Genomic DNA, 19,435 nt, shown 5'->3' with positions numbered 1-19,435 from the left:
TGGTTTTAAGATGAGAACAAAGGCAGAGTATTGGAATGTCTCATTTAAGTACTTGTAACATAATCTGTTTTATTGATCCTAATCGATTTATTCTGATTAGCTTTCATATTTTTAAAAAGTTGAACCCAGTAAACTTGATTTCTAAGAGTCTTATGATTTTTTTTTTAACTGAATATCTGGGGACAGCTTTGGGAAGGCTACTTAATTGGGTGAGATTCTAATGAACACACGTATTGATTAGCTTTTTTCATTTTTTTGTTTTTTTGGGTTTTTTTTAGAAAAAGGTAGATTAATTTCATAACAGCTCGATTATTTCAATCTTAGCACTTTCTAGGTGTATCTTACTTCCTTAAGATTATAGAGGGGAGTAATAGAATTTTTACAATTTGCTTAAGAGAAAAAGATAATAAGAGTTCAATTCTGATTAAACTGGATTTGAAATGATGTAAGAAAAAAAATACATATATAATTTTGCTTGATTGCGTTCTTTATTATATACATGGGCAGTACATAATGTTTCCTGGTGTAGAGCTGGTACATGTGCATCTTCTCATTTTCATTTACTTTTTCTTTCCTCCCTCTCCCCTCCGCCCATCACTTGATCTCCTTGCCCTTTGAGAAAGATCTATCTCCCTACTTCCTCTTGTCTATCTTTTATTTTGCTCCTTATTTATACCTTGGGTTTCTCATATAAAAGAAACCATATGATGTGTAAGCTTGTACGTCTAGTTTATTTCATTCAACATTATGGTCTCAGGGTGCATCCATTTATCCTTCTTGATGGCAGAGTAGTACTCCATTGTGTGTAAACACCACATTGTCTATATTAATTCATCTGCTGATGGACATATGGGCTGCTCCCAAGATTTAAACATTATGAATTGTGCTACTATAAACATGGAAATATGTGTATTACTGTAACATGATGTCATTAACTCTTTCAGGAAGATATCTAGAAGGGAATAGCTGGGTCAAACGGAATTTCTAGTTTTAGTATTTTGAGGAATCTCCATACTGATTTCCATACTGGTTGTACTAGTTTACATTCCCACAAAAATGTAGAAAGGTTCCTTTTTCCCTGCAGCCTCTCTTGTTATTGATTTCTTGATGATAGCCTTCCTTCTGGGATAAGATGGAATCTCGTTGTTTTAATTTGCATTTCTCTAATGGCCAAAGATGTGAGCATTTCTTCATGTATTTATTGGCCATTCATACTTCTTCTGTGAAGTATCTGTCCATGTTTCTTGCCCAGTTTTTGTTTGGGTCTCTCATTTAGTGGAGTCTAATTTTTTTAGTTATTCATGTATTCTAGATATGAGTCCTCTGAGGAATAGTTGGCAAAAAAAATTTTTTTCCCATTCTGTAGGTTTTCCTTCCACTCTGTTAGTTGTTTCTTTTCCTGTGCAAAGTTTTAAAGTTTGATGTGATCCCATTTGTCGACTCTTGAAATTATTTCCTGTGCAACTGCGGTTCTGTGCAGAAAGTCCTTGTCCTCACCTGTGGCCTGTTTTGTGCGTCAGCAAGTGTCTCTGTTTTAGGTTTAGTTATTTGATCCATTTTGACATTAATTTAGTACATGGTGAGAGATACAGGTCTAGATTCAATCTTGTGCATGTGGATAGCCAGTTTTCCCAGCACCGTTTATTAAAGAGGGTATCTGTCCAGTGTACATTTTTGGCTCTTTTGTCAAAGATCAAATAGTGGAATGTGCCCGGGGTTATTTCTGTATCTTCTATTCTGTAGGGTTGGTCTCCATGTCTGTTTCTGTGCCGGTACTGTTCTTAGCACAGTAGCTTTGTAGTATAACTTCAGGTCTGGGGTTGTGCTGCCTCCACTTTGCTCCAGTTATACATGCTTGCTTTTGCTGCTCTGGGTCTCTTCTGATTCCATGTGAAATTTAGAATTGTTTTCTCCAGTTCTGTCAGAATGCTGTTGAAATTTTTATTCAGATTGCATTAAATCTGTATATCAATTCTGGAAGTGCAACTGTTTCGACTGTATTGGTTCTGCCCTTCTAAGAATCCATTTTCCTTCTAATCCATTCTGCCCTTCTAAGAATCCCTTCTAAGGATTCCATTTTCTGATTGCTTCAGTTCCCTTTTTCAGAGAACTATAGTTATCATTGGAGAGGTCTTTTACTTCCTTAATTAACTCATAAATATTTAATTTTTATTGGTACTCTCAAGAATGGTATTTTTTTCCTAAATTTCTTTCTCAATTGGTTCATCATTAGGGTATAACAACACTATTGATTTTTGTGAGTTGACTTTGTACCCTGCTACATTATTAAATGTGGTCATTAATTCTAAGAGTCTTTTGGTGGATTTTTTTTAGGGACTTTTATGTAGAGGATCATGCCATCTGCAGATAATGATAATTAGATTTCTTCCTTTCCTGTACATGTCTCTTTTATTTCTTTTTCTTGCCTAATGGCTCTTTGTAATATTTTGAGTACTGCATTGAATAGGAATGGTGATAATGAACATCCTTGTCTTGTTTCTAACTCTAAAGGAAAAGTTTTCAATTTTTCTCCCATTTATTATGATGCTGTGTTTGTCATAAATGGCTTTTTATTTTATTAGATTGAGATAAAGTTCTTCTGTACCTGGTTTTTTCAGGGCTTTTTAATCATGAAAGGATGTTGGATTTTTGGCAAAGGCTTTTTCTGCACCTGTTCCGATGATCATGCAGGTTTTTGTCCTTGCTTCTGTTTGTGTAATGTTTTGTTTATTAATTTCCATATGTTGAACCATCCTTGTATCCCTGGAATGAAGCCTACTTGGTCATAATGTGTGAGCTTTTTGATGATTTGCTGCATTCTGTTCACCAGTATTTGTTTGAGAATTTTTGCATTTATGTTCATTAGAGATTGGTCTAGAGTTCTCTTTTTTGGTTGAATCCTTGTTTGGTTTTGGAATCAGGGTAATGGTAGCTTCCAAGAATGACTTCAGGAGTACTCCTTCACTTTCAATTTCATTAAAAAACTCAGTAAATACTGGTGTTAGAACCTTCCTGAAGTTGTTGTAGAATTCAGCAGTGAACCCATCCATCCAATCCTGGGCTTTTATGGTTGTTTTTGTTTTTGTTTTTTTTTAACTGCCTCAAATACAGTGCCTGCTACTGCACTATTCAAGGTTTTTAATCTTCTTGGTTCAGTTTTGGTAATTCATATGTATCAGCAATCTGTCCATTGATTGAATGCTTTTTAAAGCTAGAGGGTTTTTTAGTTCATTGAGCTCATGTTGTGAATAACACTTGGTAAAATAATATTTCACCTCTACTGTCCATAAACTAATGGAATACAACTCTCATACAATCTTGTGGACACCATTTCCCCCTGCATTCCTTGTGTTCCTCTGAGTGTGCCCTGGAAAACACCTCACAGACGCCTGGCCTCCTCTCCTCTGCTTTCTTGCCTCTCCAGTGACCTGTACAAACCCATCAGCCGCTCCCCATGGCCCACGCAGTCAGCTGAGAACCGGCCCAGCCCATGGTTCCTTGTGAACAACTAGACAAGAGAAGAGGGACAGAAAAGATCCCCCCTTCTGAGAGACCCCAGCCATTTCACATCTTTCTGCTCCAGACTCTTAGCTCCTAACCCTCATTAGATCACTGTGTCTTCATGATATCACTAGGTCCACAAGGAGGAATGATGAACAACTTCCTAAGATGCATATTTATCTTTCTGTTCCAAAGGGCCATGTCTTCCCTGGATTATTATCTATTAGAATCAAAGTGTGTTGGAATTTTCCCAAGAATGTGCACAGTGCCTTCCATTTCACACAAAGTTGAAATCAAGGTAGAAATTTACTTAGTAAGTGAAACTGGAAGTGTAGGGGAATAAACACTTGTGACCTCAAACTAGAGCTCTATGAGGCCTGTTATGACTGTGTCTGTGTCCCCCCAAAGCCTCATACCAGCACAAGAGGGACCTTTTCAGAGGTGACTGGGATCTAGAGCAGGTGATCTTGGGGTTAAGGGAGTGTGATTACTAAATTAGTCTACTTATTAATTTGGCACAGTTCTGAGGGTGTGCCAATCTGGGTGTGAGTGCTGCCCTTTTGTAAGGGTGAGTAGCCTGGGTAAGATATAAAGACAGGAGAAGAGTCTCCAGTCCCTTGTCTTGCTGCCTTCTGCCTGCAGTGGACTGTTTCTCCTCTGCAATGCCCCTCTGCCATACCACCCTGGCTCAGAGCCAGCCAGCTATGAATGGAGGCCTCTGTAAACTGGGAGCCAAATAAACCTTTCCTCCTTTTACTTTGAGTGTCAGGTATTTTCTCTCAGCAACAGAAAGAGTGACTAAGATGTGGTCCAATCTGTGTACAGTGTCACTTTTGAAGATTCCCAAAGGTCAGCTTGTGTTTAGGCTTTCAAGGCTTTGCAAGGAGTAGCAGGGTGCATTTTTAATGTTTTGTGAGCACCTTAAATATCTTTTCTCCTGCCTCTCCTGGTATCCTCCACACGGAGGACGATCTCTGCTCCCTCCCCTACCATCCTGCTATGCCACTCTTTCAGAACTCTGCCATAGTTGCTCCCCATATTATGGGCCCCTTTGTCCCGTCACTTCTAATCCTGGCTTCCGGTGTTTTAGCCTGGATTCCTGGATTTCCTTTTCTACCAAGTCAGCTGTTGAAGTACCCAGCTGCATTCCCTCTCATTAGGGAAAGGACCAAGTCCCCGGGAAACTAGTTTTTTCCATTTCCATGTGGCCTTTCTCAAGAGAAATCTTCAGAGGACTTTCTATAAATTCCCCATCTCTTTCTAAACACATGCATAAATAAACCATTTCATTTTTTGTTATAAATTAATGCATAAATTTGAAGATTACATACCTGAAATACATGCACATGCTCATGTGTTTAAAGATCCTTATCTTTTAATGATTTTGTTTCATTTTTGTGTTGCAAGTTTCTTGGGAATAAACACCTCACCCCTGGAATTCACACAGAACACGTAGTAGGCTTGCCATAATGCAGTGCATGCTGAAAAATGTGGTTGAACAGTTTGCCAATATTGACCTTAGTGTTACAATCAGAAAAACATTATTTCCTGTTTTCTTCTGTACAAAGAAATTTAAGTAATCAGTTCAGATTCTGCCCAGGTAAATTTCTGTAAGCAGTGAATTTTCTCATTTGATTGCATAAAACTTTGTTGTTTCATTTTAGTTACCTCCTTCCATGTCATCTGAAAATGATTATATATTTAATATAGCTAAGTGTTTATACTCAGGGGCAACAAAAAAACATCTGTCAGAAATGCTACAGTAAATGCATTTTTCATAATGTAAATAAGATAAAAATGTAGCCTTTACTTTTTAATACGGTTTGCTGGACTTCAAACTGAAACGTATTTCAGAACTGGACTGTGTTCAGAAGAGGTCATTTTCTTTTCTTGAAGTTTCATGCATTTCTGTTACGTTTCCAGATTTAAGCTGCTTATTATTAATACTTAAACAAAATGGTTTCTTCGGGAACTTGGGAAATAAACAGCCTCATTTAGAGAGCACTCTGGCCTGGATTAGGTCCATAAACTTATGGCTGTGAAGCTGCTTAGTGAGCTTAAGATCTTGAGGATTCTTTCAAGAGAGACTGTTTGGATTACACACCCCGTGATGTGTTTGCCTCTTAGGAAGTTTTGTTTGAAGGAGTTGGGACAAGACTGTGAACAGAGCTCTGAGAGTTATGGAGTGGGAAAGGCTCTCCACGGGTCTCTTTCTCAGTGCCCGTGTCCAAGGAAGAAAACTGGCAAGTCAGAAAGGCAGGTGGCTGCTGAGCCTGTTCTTGGGAGCCGTCCAAGAGTGGGAGACCCCACTGTGCCACAGCGACTGTTCTAGAAGGAAGCACCCGGCGTTCTTGATTTCCGGTCACGATTTAAAGCTTATAAAGTGTGTGCGGTGAGGGGAGAGATGCCTGTCCTGTTTCTTGGGCAGTAGGTTGTACGAGGGAGATGCTCATGACATTTCAAAACCCACAGGACACTTCTATTTAACTCGCTTGAGTGTTCCTCACTAAGCCTTTGTCTACGTCACTTTTATTCCGGGGACCTCGCAACTTTGCATCCCATTGGAGGACAAGCACCTCATACTCAAAGCCAGTCAGCCAGGGCTGTGGGCAGTAGTGATGTCTGTGCTCAAATGGATAGCGCGAGTCCTGGGGTGAGCATTCAGGTTGATATTTTTTAAGAGTAAGTTCTGTCCAAAAACACAGTGCTAAATCTGGCCTGTGGGCCTCCTGTTTGTGACCCTAGTATGCCCACAGATGCCTACAGAAAGCTTTAACTGATGATCCTAGGTGTATAGGTGACCACCTAGTCCATATTTGTAGCTTTACTTTTCTCACAGAAACATTTAGGATATTCCTCCTCCCAGAGCCGTGTCACCCACTTCATTTCTCCATCAGGATTTTCAGTTACACCAGTGTGTTTTCGAGGTGAAGCTGTCAATCACCTAGGCATGATCTTGGCAGATGAGTATTTAGGAAGGGTAACGTTAAGCGAGCAGCAGTGAGATGAGATCCCTTGGAGCAGGGCCTTCCTTCTTTTTGTTTTCTCACTTCTTTTACCACCATGTCCCAAGAGTAAAAGCTTGCTGGGAATGTTCCAAGTTATTCACTTCACTAGTGGGGAAGTTATTTTTATAAATGGCAAAATTGAGGTGTGTTAAGTGTAGGTCACTGTTGTTCGAGATTTGAACACCTCTTAAAAATTCAGGTTGCTGAGTTTATGCATGCAAAGATATTCTGAAGGTGACTGGTGGAGTCACTTACTATGTTCCTCTATAAAAGACAGTGAGTTGCATCAAATTGCTGCCTTAGGCTGCTCATGAGGGACCATGGCACTTTAGGAAGAGGATGACAGTGGACAGAAATGAACTCTGCTGGGAGTTTCAAAATAAGTGAATTTCCACTACTCAGGCTCTCAGAATTGTGAGAGGTGAGGCAGAGTAAGGAAGTAACTGTATACTTTAAAATATGGATTTAATTCCCATTCTGTTCTAGATTAGTCTTATTAACACTAAGCAAAGGTTTTGATTCAAGTTAAACATAAATGTAGCATAATTTATTCACTTAAAAATTTGTCCTTAGTACTAATTGTTTTGTTTGTGTTTTCCAAGTGAACTATTTTGTTTCTATAAATAGCTTATAAAATAGAAATATGTATTTTCTTTTGACTCAATCTTTCTAAGGCTAAGTTGTTAGACCCCACAATTAAACCAAAACTACTTTTTTAAGGTACCATCTCACCTGCCCCTCCCTCTCCTCTCCAAAGTGAAGTCTGCCCTACCTGATTGTCCATTGCAGCCTGGTCCTGAATCACACAGCTGTGTAAGCATCATTTGTCTGTTTTCAGAAATTCTTTAGAGGGGACTCTGCTTGGCTGAAAAACAATCAGAATGCTTCTAATGACTCCAGTTTTAAAATTCGTGATCCTGTTCATTTTTTTCCCCACTGTGCTATCACTTCAAATTTGAGGGTCTAGAGTTATTTTTATTTTTTACTTTGTGAACTAATGCTCATTACAATAATAATTTTTTGTTGGTTACTTTGATGTAAGTGTGCTAAGATGGTGCTTATTAAAGCCTTTCGTCGGGGGAACAAAATATCTCATCTCATGCAGACACTTCCAGCCAGTCTTCAGCTTAGTCTAGTCAAACAAATACGAGTGATAAAAATGAAAATCTAAATTTAAAAATGGTTTGTACTTTTTTCGAACATAGAAATGTGATGTGTGTGGAGTAATACACCATTTTATAATCTCCCAGAGGGTAAAAGCTTTATTCATACAAATATTACAGGATAAGAACTGATGAAATATCTTAGCCTTATAATTTAAACTCCTAGGGGAAACGCACTTTGCAAAAGGAAGGCGAGGATTTCTACAGTGGAAATTCATTTGATCATCTAACTCTGGATTTATAAAGATTGATACATTTACATGTCAGGGTTGTCGCTAGCTAAGATGAATTAAGCAGTAGCCTATGTTGTTGATTTAGGAAGTTTAGAGATATTTATCACCAGAAACGTCCATCCTGTTGTTCATTGCTGAAACTTATCATTCGTGTTTTGTTTCTTTTACTAGTTAGCATTTCCTTTATCTTTTAAGACATTACAGAAAAAATAGTAAAGCGTGATGACCCACCATTTTGTATAAATTCTTCTTTACCATTTTATTGTTACAGCAGTTTTGTTGAGGTCTAATTCACATACCAAAAGTTTTACCTTTTAAACCATGTAGTTTAATAGTTTTCAGTACAAATGTGCAACCATCAATAACCATTATTTAATTTTAGAACATTTTTATTAGGGCTTCCTAAAATGAAGCCCTGGCCTATACCCATTAGTGGTTACTCCCATTTCCTTTTTCCTCCAAGCCCACACCAACCACTAATCTTTTTTCTATCTTGATGGGATTTGCTTATTCTAGACATTTCATATTAATAGCATCTTACAATGTATGGCCTTCCGTGACTGGCTTCTTTCATTTAACATAATACAATCAAGTTTTATTCTTATTGTAGCTTGTATCAGTACGTTTTTCCTTTACATTGCCAAATGACATCCCATGGAAAGGGTGTGACACATTTTGTTGCCCATGCATCAAAACCAGAAATATAAATGTCCATACAAACCATTTGTCCACTTTTTAATTGAGTTGTTTCGTTATTGCTGCATCATAAGAGTTTTTATGCGTTACGGATTATGGACACGGTGCCAAGTTCCTTGCTAGGCAGATGGTTTGAAAATACTTTGTCCCATTCCATGGGTGATTGTTTCACCATGCTGTGTCCTCTGAAACCCTAAAGTTACCAATTTTGATGAAGTCTAATTTATTTTTTCTTTATCTGTTTGTGTTTTTTGGTGTCATATCTGGGAACCCATCCCCTAATCCAATGTCATGAAGATTTATTCCCGTGTTTTTTTCTAGGATTTTTCTTAGTTATAGCTCTTAATATTTGGTCTACGATTCATTTTGAGCCATCCTTTGTACATGATATGAGGTAGAGGATCCAGCTTCATTCTTCTACATGTGCAATATTTTGCATTTGTTCAGACATTTAAAAAACTATTAAGTGGTCTTAGCACTGCTGTTGAAAATAAACTGATTATAAACATGAGGATCTAGTCCTAGATTCTCAGTTGTTTTCCACTGACCCATAAGTCTGTCTATAAGTCATTGTCCTACTGTTTCAAATATTCTAGCTTTATAATAGGTTTGGAAATTGGGAAATGTGAGTCTTTCAACTTTATTTTTCTTTTTCAAGATTGTGACCATTGAATTTCCATATGAATTTTAGGAGAAATATGTCAGTTTCTGCCAAGAGGCCAGCTCAAATTTTTATGGAGATGGCAAGAATGTAGAGCTGTTTGGGAAGTATTGGCATTGTTTTCTTTTGTGTTTAGTGCTGAGGATTAAACCTAAGGCCTCATGCATACTAGGAATGCATACTCCACCAAGCTACACCCCATCCATGAATATTACCATCTTCACAAAATTGGGTCATGTACTCTGCAACCCTGCTGAGCACCATTAATTCTAATAGTTCCGTAGGATTCCTTAGGGCTGTCTTTATATAAGATCCCATCAACTGTAAGTAGTGTTCTACATTTGGCAAAATGATCCTGTAATACTGAATGAAGAATTAAGACATTCCTAGGTGAATAAAAGCTGAGATTAGTTGTTGCTATCAAATTAACCAGTGCGTTTAGTCAAGGAAAGGAATAAAAATCTTTCAGATTGGAAAGAAAGCTGAGATTAGTTGTTCCTATCAAATTAACCAGTGCATTTAGTCAGGGAAAGGAATAAAAAACTTTCTGATTGGAAAGAAAGAGGATAAACTATCCCACTTGCAGAAGATGTGTTCATATATGTAGAAAACCCTAAGGAATTTCTGGATAGTCTAGAGGGGAAAACAAACTCGGTACCAGGTTCTCCTACATACACTCACGGCATGGATCACTTCCGACACCAGGTGTGTGGGGTTTGTACACACGCGCACCAAGAAAGCAGTGAACTCTGCAACTGTGAATGCCAGCGGGGTGTGTGTGTGTGTGTGTGTGTGTGTGTCTGTGTGTGTGTGTCTGTCTGTCTGTCTGTCCTGCAATCCAACACAGTGCTGATGCCATCTACCTGGAGGTACTGTCAGATTGTACAGGGTGAGGGCTCAGCCCCCAACACTGCTCCCTCCACACCCTCTTTAGAATCCTGATTACAAGCCTCAGATTGTTTTAGCTGTACTTCTAACCAAAGAACTATAAATTGGGATTCCCACAGTTCTCTCCTCTGATTTAACTAAAGAGATTCATAGGATGCATGGAAACACATTTACTGATTTATAATAAAGTGTATTAGAAATGATACAGATGAAGAGATGCACAGGACCGGGTCTGACAAGAGTGCAGAGCTTCCATGCTGTCCATGACCAGAGGCTCCTGAGCCCTGTCCTTTAGGGGTTTGATTGTCCTGTGTTCTATGTACTGAGCACTGAGCCTAGGGCCTTCACACTAGCCACCACATCCAGCCTGTTTTTAATTTTTTTTAATTTTGAGACAGAGTCTCATTAAATCATTGAATTGCTCAGGTTGGGCTTGAACTTATAGTCCTCTTACCTCAGCCTCCTAGAGTGCCGAGATTATTGACTTGTGTCACTAGGCCTAGCTTTCTTATGGGTTTTCATGGAGACTTCCTTATGTAGGCCTCATCGAAGCAGGGATAGCCATGCTGAAATGGGGTTAAACAGAATGGGTGTGATCTAATGCTAACAGACTGAATGGGGAAGCCCAGTATGTTATATATCATTATATATTTTTTTTCACAGAATCTTGTGATACTATTAAAAGAGATAAACAAATTCAGTAAGGCTGCAGGTTACAAGATCAATATACAAAAACCAAGTATATTTCTACAAAGCACAATGAACAATCCGACAATAAAATTCAAATAGAAATTTGAGAAGTTCATCAATTTCTGCAAAGGAAGATACCCAGACCAGTTTCTTTTAGCATTCTGAATATGTTACCCATTACCTTTGGCCTCCACAGAGAAGAAATCCACTATTGATCCTATGAGGAGGGCTTGTATTTCTTTTTTTTTTCTTAATAACTTATTTGCACTAAAATCTTATATGGCAGTAGCTACTTGGTATTCATTGTCTTGCTTTTTGTTTCCCCCCACTGCATTTTTTTATTCATGCATATTTACAGTACATAATGTTTACATTACTTGTATAGAGTTGGTAAGTGTACAAAACACGTTTAAATTCCTTTTTTGTCCCCTCCATGCCTCTCTTTATTCCTTTCCTACATCTCTTGGTCCCCTTTCCATGTAGGAAAAACTATCTCCCCACTTCCCATTATGTGCTTGTATTTCATCAGTCACTTCTCTGCTGCTTGTTTCAAGATTCTCTGCATATCAACAGTTCGATTGTGGTGTATCTACATTTGGATATCTTTCTGATTGTTCTACTTTGAATTTATTGCTCTTCTTAGATATTTAGATTAATGTTTTCATCAAATTCGGGAAGTTTCCTGTGACCATTTCTTTAAATATGCTATCCCCTCTCCTCTAGGACTCCCGTTATGTATACATGGATCTCTGAAGTCTCTGTTCATTTACTTCATTCTCTTTGCCCTTTCTACCCCTCACACTGGATAACCTCAGCTGATCTTCAGGTTCACTGCTTCTTCTGCCAACTCACATTTTCTGTTTTAATTTTGGTTTAGTGTTCAACCAGTTTCTATTTAGTTCTTTATAAGAAATCTCTTTTTATTGATACGCTCAATTTTGTGAGACGTGATTGTCATATATGCCTTTAATTTTTTTTGTGTGTGGTACCACGATTAAATGCAGGCCCTTGCTCTTGCCAGGCAAGCGCGGTGTCTAAGCTAAGTCCCCGGCCCATATTCCTTTAATTCTTTAACTGTGTTTTACTTCTGTTCCTTGAACATATGTGTAATAGCTAATTTAAATTTTTTGTATAGTGAAAAATATCTGGGCTTCTTTAACATCTGTTTCCATTTACCCTTTTGTTGTGTAGAGGGGCGATATTTTCTTCTTATGTGTCTTTTTTTCTTAAAACTGAGCATTTTAAGTTCTATACTGTACCAGCCCTGGAAATCGAATTCTCTCCCTCCCAAGATTGTTTGCTGTTGTTGTCGCTTTGTTGCTTGTTTCTTTAGCAACTATTCTGAACTATTTCGGTAAAGTCTGCATCGAATAGTGATTTTTCAAAGCCCCTTATTGACATCTTATTCCACAGATTTTCCTTTTAAAGTTCTACTCACCTTCCTGTTTGCCTTGTATCTTTGCACATACAGCCTCTGAAATTTCCTCTCAATTAGCTTAGTGTTCAGCTAAGTGACCAGATAGAGATTTCTTTATGTGCCTTGAACCTGTCAGCCTCCGAGCTCACACCAAAGGACTCTTGTGTGTTGAGACACCTTCGATCTCCATTTCTGCCTTACCCCCACGTTCTGCTTGTGCAGTCTCAAGGAGGTGACCTAAAATGCCCTTCTCAAGTCTTATCAGAGCATGCACATGGCCCTGAACATATGTGTGGCCTTTTAGAGCCCCTGGAATATGTCATAGCTTTTCAAATCGCCTTGCAATTTATTCCACAGATTTTTAGGCTTTTGGTCACATTTTTATTTACCTCACTGATATTGCAGCCTCAGGCAGCTGTGATGTTAAACACTGGCCACTGATTATTTTCAAGAAACACCCTGACATTAGGGCTGCTCACACCAAGCGAGGTCTGAGCCAAGTCACAGGCAATTTCTATACTGAGGGTGGGGCTTTTCCAGGGAGCTTCCAGGAAGGCCAGAGAGTGGCAGCTCTTTACGGGTGGGGCTTTTTGAGGTGCTCCAAACCTACATGGCTCCCTTAAAGTAGTCGCTAGGCTGCTGGTTTCCACAGCTCCTGTGGTTGCAAGACTACTGTTTCTCAAGACTATCTTGGAGCTATGAAAAGAGGGCTGGGAATTTTCAAGCTAAGACGCCCCAAAGCTCCCTGTTTCTGCAGTTTCAGCCATTTTTCTTAAGCACTCCTTGGATTGTTGTGCGTCTTTGGATGATTTCCAGAGTTCTGAACAAGTTGATTTCGACACTTTTTGCCCCTGATGTCATTGTTCCTATGGAGGAACGATTTTCAAAAGTTTTTACACTGCCAGTTCTCTCTCTCTATTTTTAATTCTTGTACTTTCTAAGGGCAGGTGATACTGGAAGTATGTGCAAATGCCTAGTACCCGATGAAGAGTAAAGAGAAAATGAATTGGAATGAGAAGGTTTCTAAACAAAAGAACCAGAGACAGAATTTGCCTGTTGACATTCCTTTATTAAATTTTTATTGTAGCAATGTAATAAATAGCCTTGCGAGTATCTCTAGATGGACCCTATATCCTCTTGATTTTACACGGTGCTCTTTGAACCTATGCCCTCTGGTCTTCCATCCCACAGCACATAGGGGAGGAGGAGGACATAGTAGAGGCAGACATGCAGGGACAGCCAGCAGTGAGAAAGAAGATTTAAGAATAAAAAGATAGATATACCAATCAGTGGGCACAGGTGGGACACGCTCCATACCTTACTTCATAGACTATACTGTGTCAAAATGAAAATGTTAATTTGTGCTGTGTATTCTTTGTTTTCTATCAAGAATCGATATAGTGTTTATGATCTGATGCTTTAAGTTACAGACTTCATTTACTGAGAGCATTTATGGCCAAGAAATCACATTTCCAAATGATTTTGCCAATGAGGCATTTCTGTTTTATTGTTGACAAATTCTGTTGGGTAAAAAAGATCCTGTGATCATCCACCTAAATGCACTATGGTAATTTGAACATCTTAACGAACTGAGATTTTCAACAATGCACCATCATCCCGTGTTGACACATGAGGAGAAAAGATTAAGATTCCCAAAAGTAGACAGTTAAACCACACAGTAGTAATGCATTTTCTTCCCTTTCTTACTCCCTTTTTAAGCACTGACAGTACCCAGTTACTGATCACAAGATGCATTCATTTGTAGCTGAAGGTATTATTGTAAGTTTCTGTTCCCATGAGATGCTGAAGATTTAACTGACTACTTCAGAATAAGCTGTGGGCAGAACATGTTTGTCTCGAGAGGAAATTGTGGTGATAGATCACTCAGCATCGAGGCACAAGAGCATAATGAGGCCTAGAGAGAATTGTGGAAAGGATCGCAGAAGTCACAGAGCAGAAATCCCACTGTGAACAGTCAAGAGCGATTTCAGGATAGCCATGCATTTAAAAAACCACTTGCAACGTGGATACCATTAGCTGACGTCATCATAGCTGGCTTGATGGAAACATCTTGCAGATGAAGGAACCACTTGTAATAAAAAGAAAGGGAGAAAGAAAAGCTGCAAGAGTTTACTGTTCTGTGTGCCACAGATACAAGAACTGCATTTGAAAAAATCCGAATCATGTCATGCACACTGTTAAAAGCCCACGGTACAGGTGGCGGCCTGCAAGGGCTGAGCATGTTCAGGGTTCTTAAGACCCCATACCAAATAAAGGGCTACCCCGCAGGGCTGCAGAACACTAATGACCAGTATTTCTTACCAGAAAGTCATTCCAAGGAAGGAGAGGAGCAGACTTCCAGGGTTTTCCAGTTGGTACTAAATCTTAAGTAGGGAACTGCATGACAAGGTACACAGCCACAAACACAGTGTGTGCCTGGTGGTCTCAGAGACAACTCAGGTGGTGAGTATTCACCATGTGAGGTACCAGGTGTCAAGAGAAGAGCTGGCCAAATTATAGAGGTTGTTTCTCCAGGACTTTTTTTTTTTTTAACATGTTCTTTGATTCAAGTCCAGCATCCTAAAATATGAAGAAAATATTTGAGATAACCAGACTCTATTTGAGTTACATGTCCTTTTTAGGAGGAAAGGTTTGATATGTTGATATTCTTGGATTAAAATGTAAATTCTAGCTAGGTAGTCACATACCTGAATATTTCTGTAGAATTTCCTATTAATGTCTTTACAGTAGTAAGTCATAAGGTTAGCATTAGAGTATGAGCCATCTAATGCAAATTCAGGTGTCAATTTTAATTTTAAAAGCTTGCCACTCCTTTTTTGCAGTGTTCTGGCGGGTTACAACAGTACCATCTTTGCATATGGGCAGACAGGAAGTGGCAAGACCTTCACTATCACAGGTGGGGCTGAGCGCTACAGCGACAGAGGCATTATCCCAAGGACGCTGTCGTACATTTTTGAACAGCTACAAAAGGTATGATGAAACTAAGTTCATTTTGTATTTGATATATTCAGCAGAAATTTGCTGTGGACAGGAAACTTACTTTGACATTATAGTATATGGTATCTAATCGAGAACGTATTATTGTGTATTAACTCTGGCCTTTACATTTAAGGAAAAGTTAAGGTTTTGCTGGAGAAGTGAAAATTAAGAAGGTGCTTTCATTAAAGGTGTGCTACTTCAGCAAAAGCTCAGGAGGAGTTCCTTCTGGTATACCCACGGGGCTTAATAGAGTAGACAGCACTTTTTACCAACTAATACCTTATATTCCACATGAAGAAATCAAGGAATACCCTTTTGCCAAAACAGAACTTTCTTTTGGCTACTAACGCACCAAATAAAACAGTATGATTGTTACTTTTCTATGCTTTTAATAGAAGCCAGTTTACCAGAGTACAGATCTTATTGCAAAGAGCTTTATGTAAAGAGAAGTTCCCTGTATGTATATGTGTTATTTATTTAGTGCCTCCAAGCACCTGCTGCTTTATCATTATTTAATACAACACTTAATGAAACTGACAACCTAGATGCCTATTTTAGTGTTAGGGGAACTGAGCCTCCATTTAAATTTTTTTTTTCTGCTTCCACATCTTATACATAGCTAATCTGTAGCTCCATCCCAGGTCTGTCCAGCAAAACCCTGCACTTTTTGCTGCTATATACATGGCTTCTACAGCTCCGACTGGCTTTATTTTATTGGTTATATGTAAACAAATTCTCTATAATGAGTCATTTAATTTCAGTGGGTTCAGTTTTCCCCTTTCTGAAAGTAGAAATTGAGCTTTCCTCTTAAGATCTTTAGCATCCCTTCTAGATCCAGCAACTTCTTGGTTGTATTAATTCTGTATAACAAATGTGCTAACGAGGTCAACATAACAGTTACTCCAGAATTTCTCTACTGTATGCTATTTGCATTTCGAGTTGCAGAGATGAGAAGAAATCGCTGAGATCTGCATAATTCCAATTGTCATCCATAAAGTAGCAATTATCCATTAGTTCAGCTCATCTCTCACTAGCTCAAGCACACAAACTCTGCATGCTAGAAAACGTTAAAGAGAAAAGGTTGGGGATAGTGTATATTCGGGATCCAGAGCCCTTCTTTTTAATTACACGTTTATTCCAAGATTACCTGCTTGTTTTAATTTCTGATAGTTTTTGTTTCCAAGGCCAAACGCAGAGGGCTGTTGTCTTAGAAATATCACTGGGGTGGTGCGGGCTGGCCTGATCCCGAGAAGTAGTGTACTACTCCTGGCAGCGTGTGGCCTTGGGGCAGCTACCTTATGCCTCAGTCCTATGGAGCTGCTCTGGGGAGCTGGACAGACTGTGTTTAAAGGTATTGTCCAGTTCCTGGCTGGACACACGGTGTGTGCTCAGTGCTCCATAGTTATTACCACAGCCATTAATAGTCAAGTATGTGCATGTGGCCACATGATCCCAGCCCACTTTCGGAGAACCCTTTGAAACTCTCAGAACAAATGAAGCCAATTTCCCTGATTAAGTTAACAGAATAAACAAATCTTCTCCTAATGGAAAATATTTTATGTCTCTTTTAAAATTTCCTCTATGGTTACTGACATGCAGCTCTAAAACTCTGAATGCTTCCCAAGTACTCACCATCTGTTAGGTTCATTGTTTTAGATCTGTTTGGCATTGACATTACTCTAAACCCCATTTTATTCTAAATGATCCTAAATAACTTCCTGGAGTTAGAGAAAGCCCTTTGGACTAATTTATGGCCAGGACAGCTCTTTCTTAAATGGACAGATTTCTACAATGGGACACAAGACATTCCTTATAATCACACTGGACTGGTGTGAGACAGTGAGGCAGCCTAAAGTACATCGTGAAGTTTGTCCCCAGGACACTGCCGAGAAATGCAGACTGGCACCCTCTGGAATTCATGAAGGAACTGTTTGACTGTACGAAGGCTTTATTTCAAGATACACTAGGAACCTAGAGGATACTGAGTCCTGAAATGCCTGTGCATGTGATATGAGCACATTTTCACTGATTTTAAGAGGAGAAAATGGACTCCATTTATTTTTGAAATCACGCCTCATTATTTTTGCGCATTGTGAGGCTCACACTTGTTTTGTGTCAGGAGAGAAGGCTGTCTGCAGGAAACATGTGTGTTACATTATGGTCTGGCAACCCAGACCCTGAAAAGGAGTAATGAGAAAAGGTAGCTTGACACACAGCCCAGTGAATTTTAAGTGTGTACTGCAATAAAAGTCCAGAGAATGCAGAAGCTGGAGGAGCCAAAGGCACTATCCTTCTCCTCTCAGGCAGTGGGCCTGCTCTTTCCCTGACTTTATGATTTACTCTAATTTCTGGAAGAAACAGAATTTCTTCACTGAAAACTGAACCTGCAAGTGGGCCGTTCTTTTTGCTTTTCATTTCCCCTTCTTTTATACTCACATACTTAATTCTCCATTTGGAGGCCTCTACACATAATAATTTAAAAGACTATCAGTAGCAATAATAAAACAGGAGGAATGATTTGTTCATATCTTTGGTAGAATTGTAGATAAAGAGCCTTATTTCTCCATCACAAGACTTCAGGATCAGAGTTACTATTCCCTGATGTATTATCACAGTGAAATAATTGAGGATAAGGTCTGCAAGCTCACTCAGTTATAAATGGAAGATGCAGCATTCAAACCTATATCTGTCTGATACTAAGAAGAACTCAGAACTCTGTACTAAAGTTTCTGACCATACCTTGGGGATATTTCATACGTGTTCAGATAAGTTGTTTTTTTTTTTTAATGTTGGTTTAAACAGCATTGTTGCTAAAGGATCCCTGAGGATCTTTATCATGCTCTGAAACTCTTCCAGAGAAGAGTTATCTTGTAGGTAGGGAGGTAGGTAGATAGATAGAGTTGGGATTTTTTTGTTTTTGTTTTTAAGCATGGGACACTTTTTTTCGAGGAATATTTCACAAACTATTTTGGGAACCACCAAATTAGACTAACAGCCATGGAGTCTGTGATACCTGTGCTGAGTCAAGCCACAACTCAAAAGAATTATGTGTAATGGGCCCTTCACTAAACCACGGCACTCATGCAATCGATAGGCCATTTGTCGGGATAAGCACAGGAGTCATTCATGGCAGCAAAATGGACAGCATTTGGTTGAGAGAAACATGCTCAGTAGGGATTCTGCCTGTGTCATCGCCTGCACAGAACACCAGGATATGGCATTTCTGCTGTAGCTTGAGTGTTTTTACCAAAATCGTGCACTGGCTGGGAGTTGCCTTGATTTTTTTTTCTTTTTTTTTTTTTGGTACCAGGGACTGAACTCAAGTCCTTGCGCTTGCAAGGCAGGCCACGGAGCCACTGAGCTAAATCCCCAGCCCTACCTTGATTTTTCATGTAGAATTTTATTGTTATGAAGTGGTAACATCTTTATGTGGACAAAAGAATTATTAATTTTAAACCGAAGAGCACATGGGGCTTAACTATCCCACTTCCTTGCTTTAGTGGGGACTGGTTGTTGGGCTCACAGCTGGTTGGTTGAGGATTTCGGCTTTTTGTTCTCAGCCACTGTTCTCTCCCGGTCTCTAGGACCCGTCCTCTCACCCTCTGAGCATTGTTTGTGGTGGTGAGACCCTGTCAGAAGGGTCGCCTGCTGCAGATTCGGTGCCACTGACCGTTTGACCCATGGCAGCCTTCTTGCCACAAGACCCAAACATATTCTCTTCTTGAGAAAACCACGATAATATTTGCAGAAATGGAAACATTTGTGCTTGGGAAGGATCAAAAAGAATTATTTGATATTTTTCATTGAAAACAGAATGAGGGATTTTCTCCGGTACTGGGAAACATTCCTGCAACATTCCAGCTCAGAGGGAACAGGTCCTTGTTGTCTGTGGGCAGAACAGAGGTGAAGTCTGGTTACCTTGACTTTCAGCTTCGTGACGTTGATGGCCACAGAAAACACCTTCCTCTAACCAGCAGCTGAAAGTCTCTGATTTCCCCTCTTGGGCTGGGAAAACTAACCCAAGAAACAGCATATAGGCAGAGACCTGTTAGTGTTGGTCATCTCCTACCTGACTGCACTATGCCATCTTGTATCCCCCAGACTCTACTTCACTGCTATCTGTCTGTGTCATCAGAAATTTTTGAGTACTAGAAAAGTAAAAAAAAAAAAAAAAAAAA

General features: G+C 39.2%; 1 protein-coding gene across 1 annotated transcript in view; it reads left to right on the top strand.

Annotated features, from left to right (window-relative positions):
• The window catches only part of Kif6 (kinesin family member 6), a 314,938-nt gene that overhangs the window by 54,579 nt on the left and 240,924 nt on the right, over positions 1-19,435 (top strand). The window contains exon 4 of the mRNA XM_010638879.2: positions 15,101-15,248. Within this exon, the coding sequence (XP_010637181.1) occupies positions 15,101-15,248 (148 nt within the window). The remainder of the gene's footprint in view (positions 1-15,100; positions 15,249-19,435) is intronic.

This window comes from Fukomys damarensis, unplaced genomic scaffold (genome assembly GCF_012274545.1).
Source record: "Fukomys damarensis isolate Sample0158 unplaced genomic scaffold, DMR_v1.0_HiC HiC_scaffold_20, whole genome shotgun sequence".
In the NCBI taxonomy this organism is placed as follows: domain Eukaryota; kingdom Metazoa; phylum Chordata; class Mammalia; order Rodentia; family Bathyergidae; genus Fukomys; species Fukomys damarensis.
Note: the sequence above shows the minus strand (reverse complement) of the source record. Positions and strands in the feature narration are given on the sequence as shown.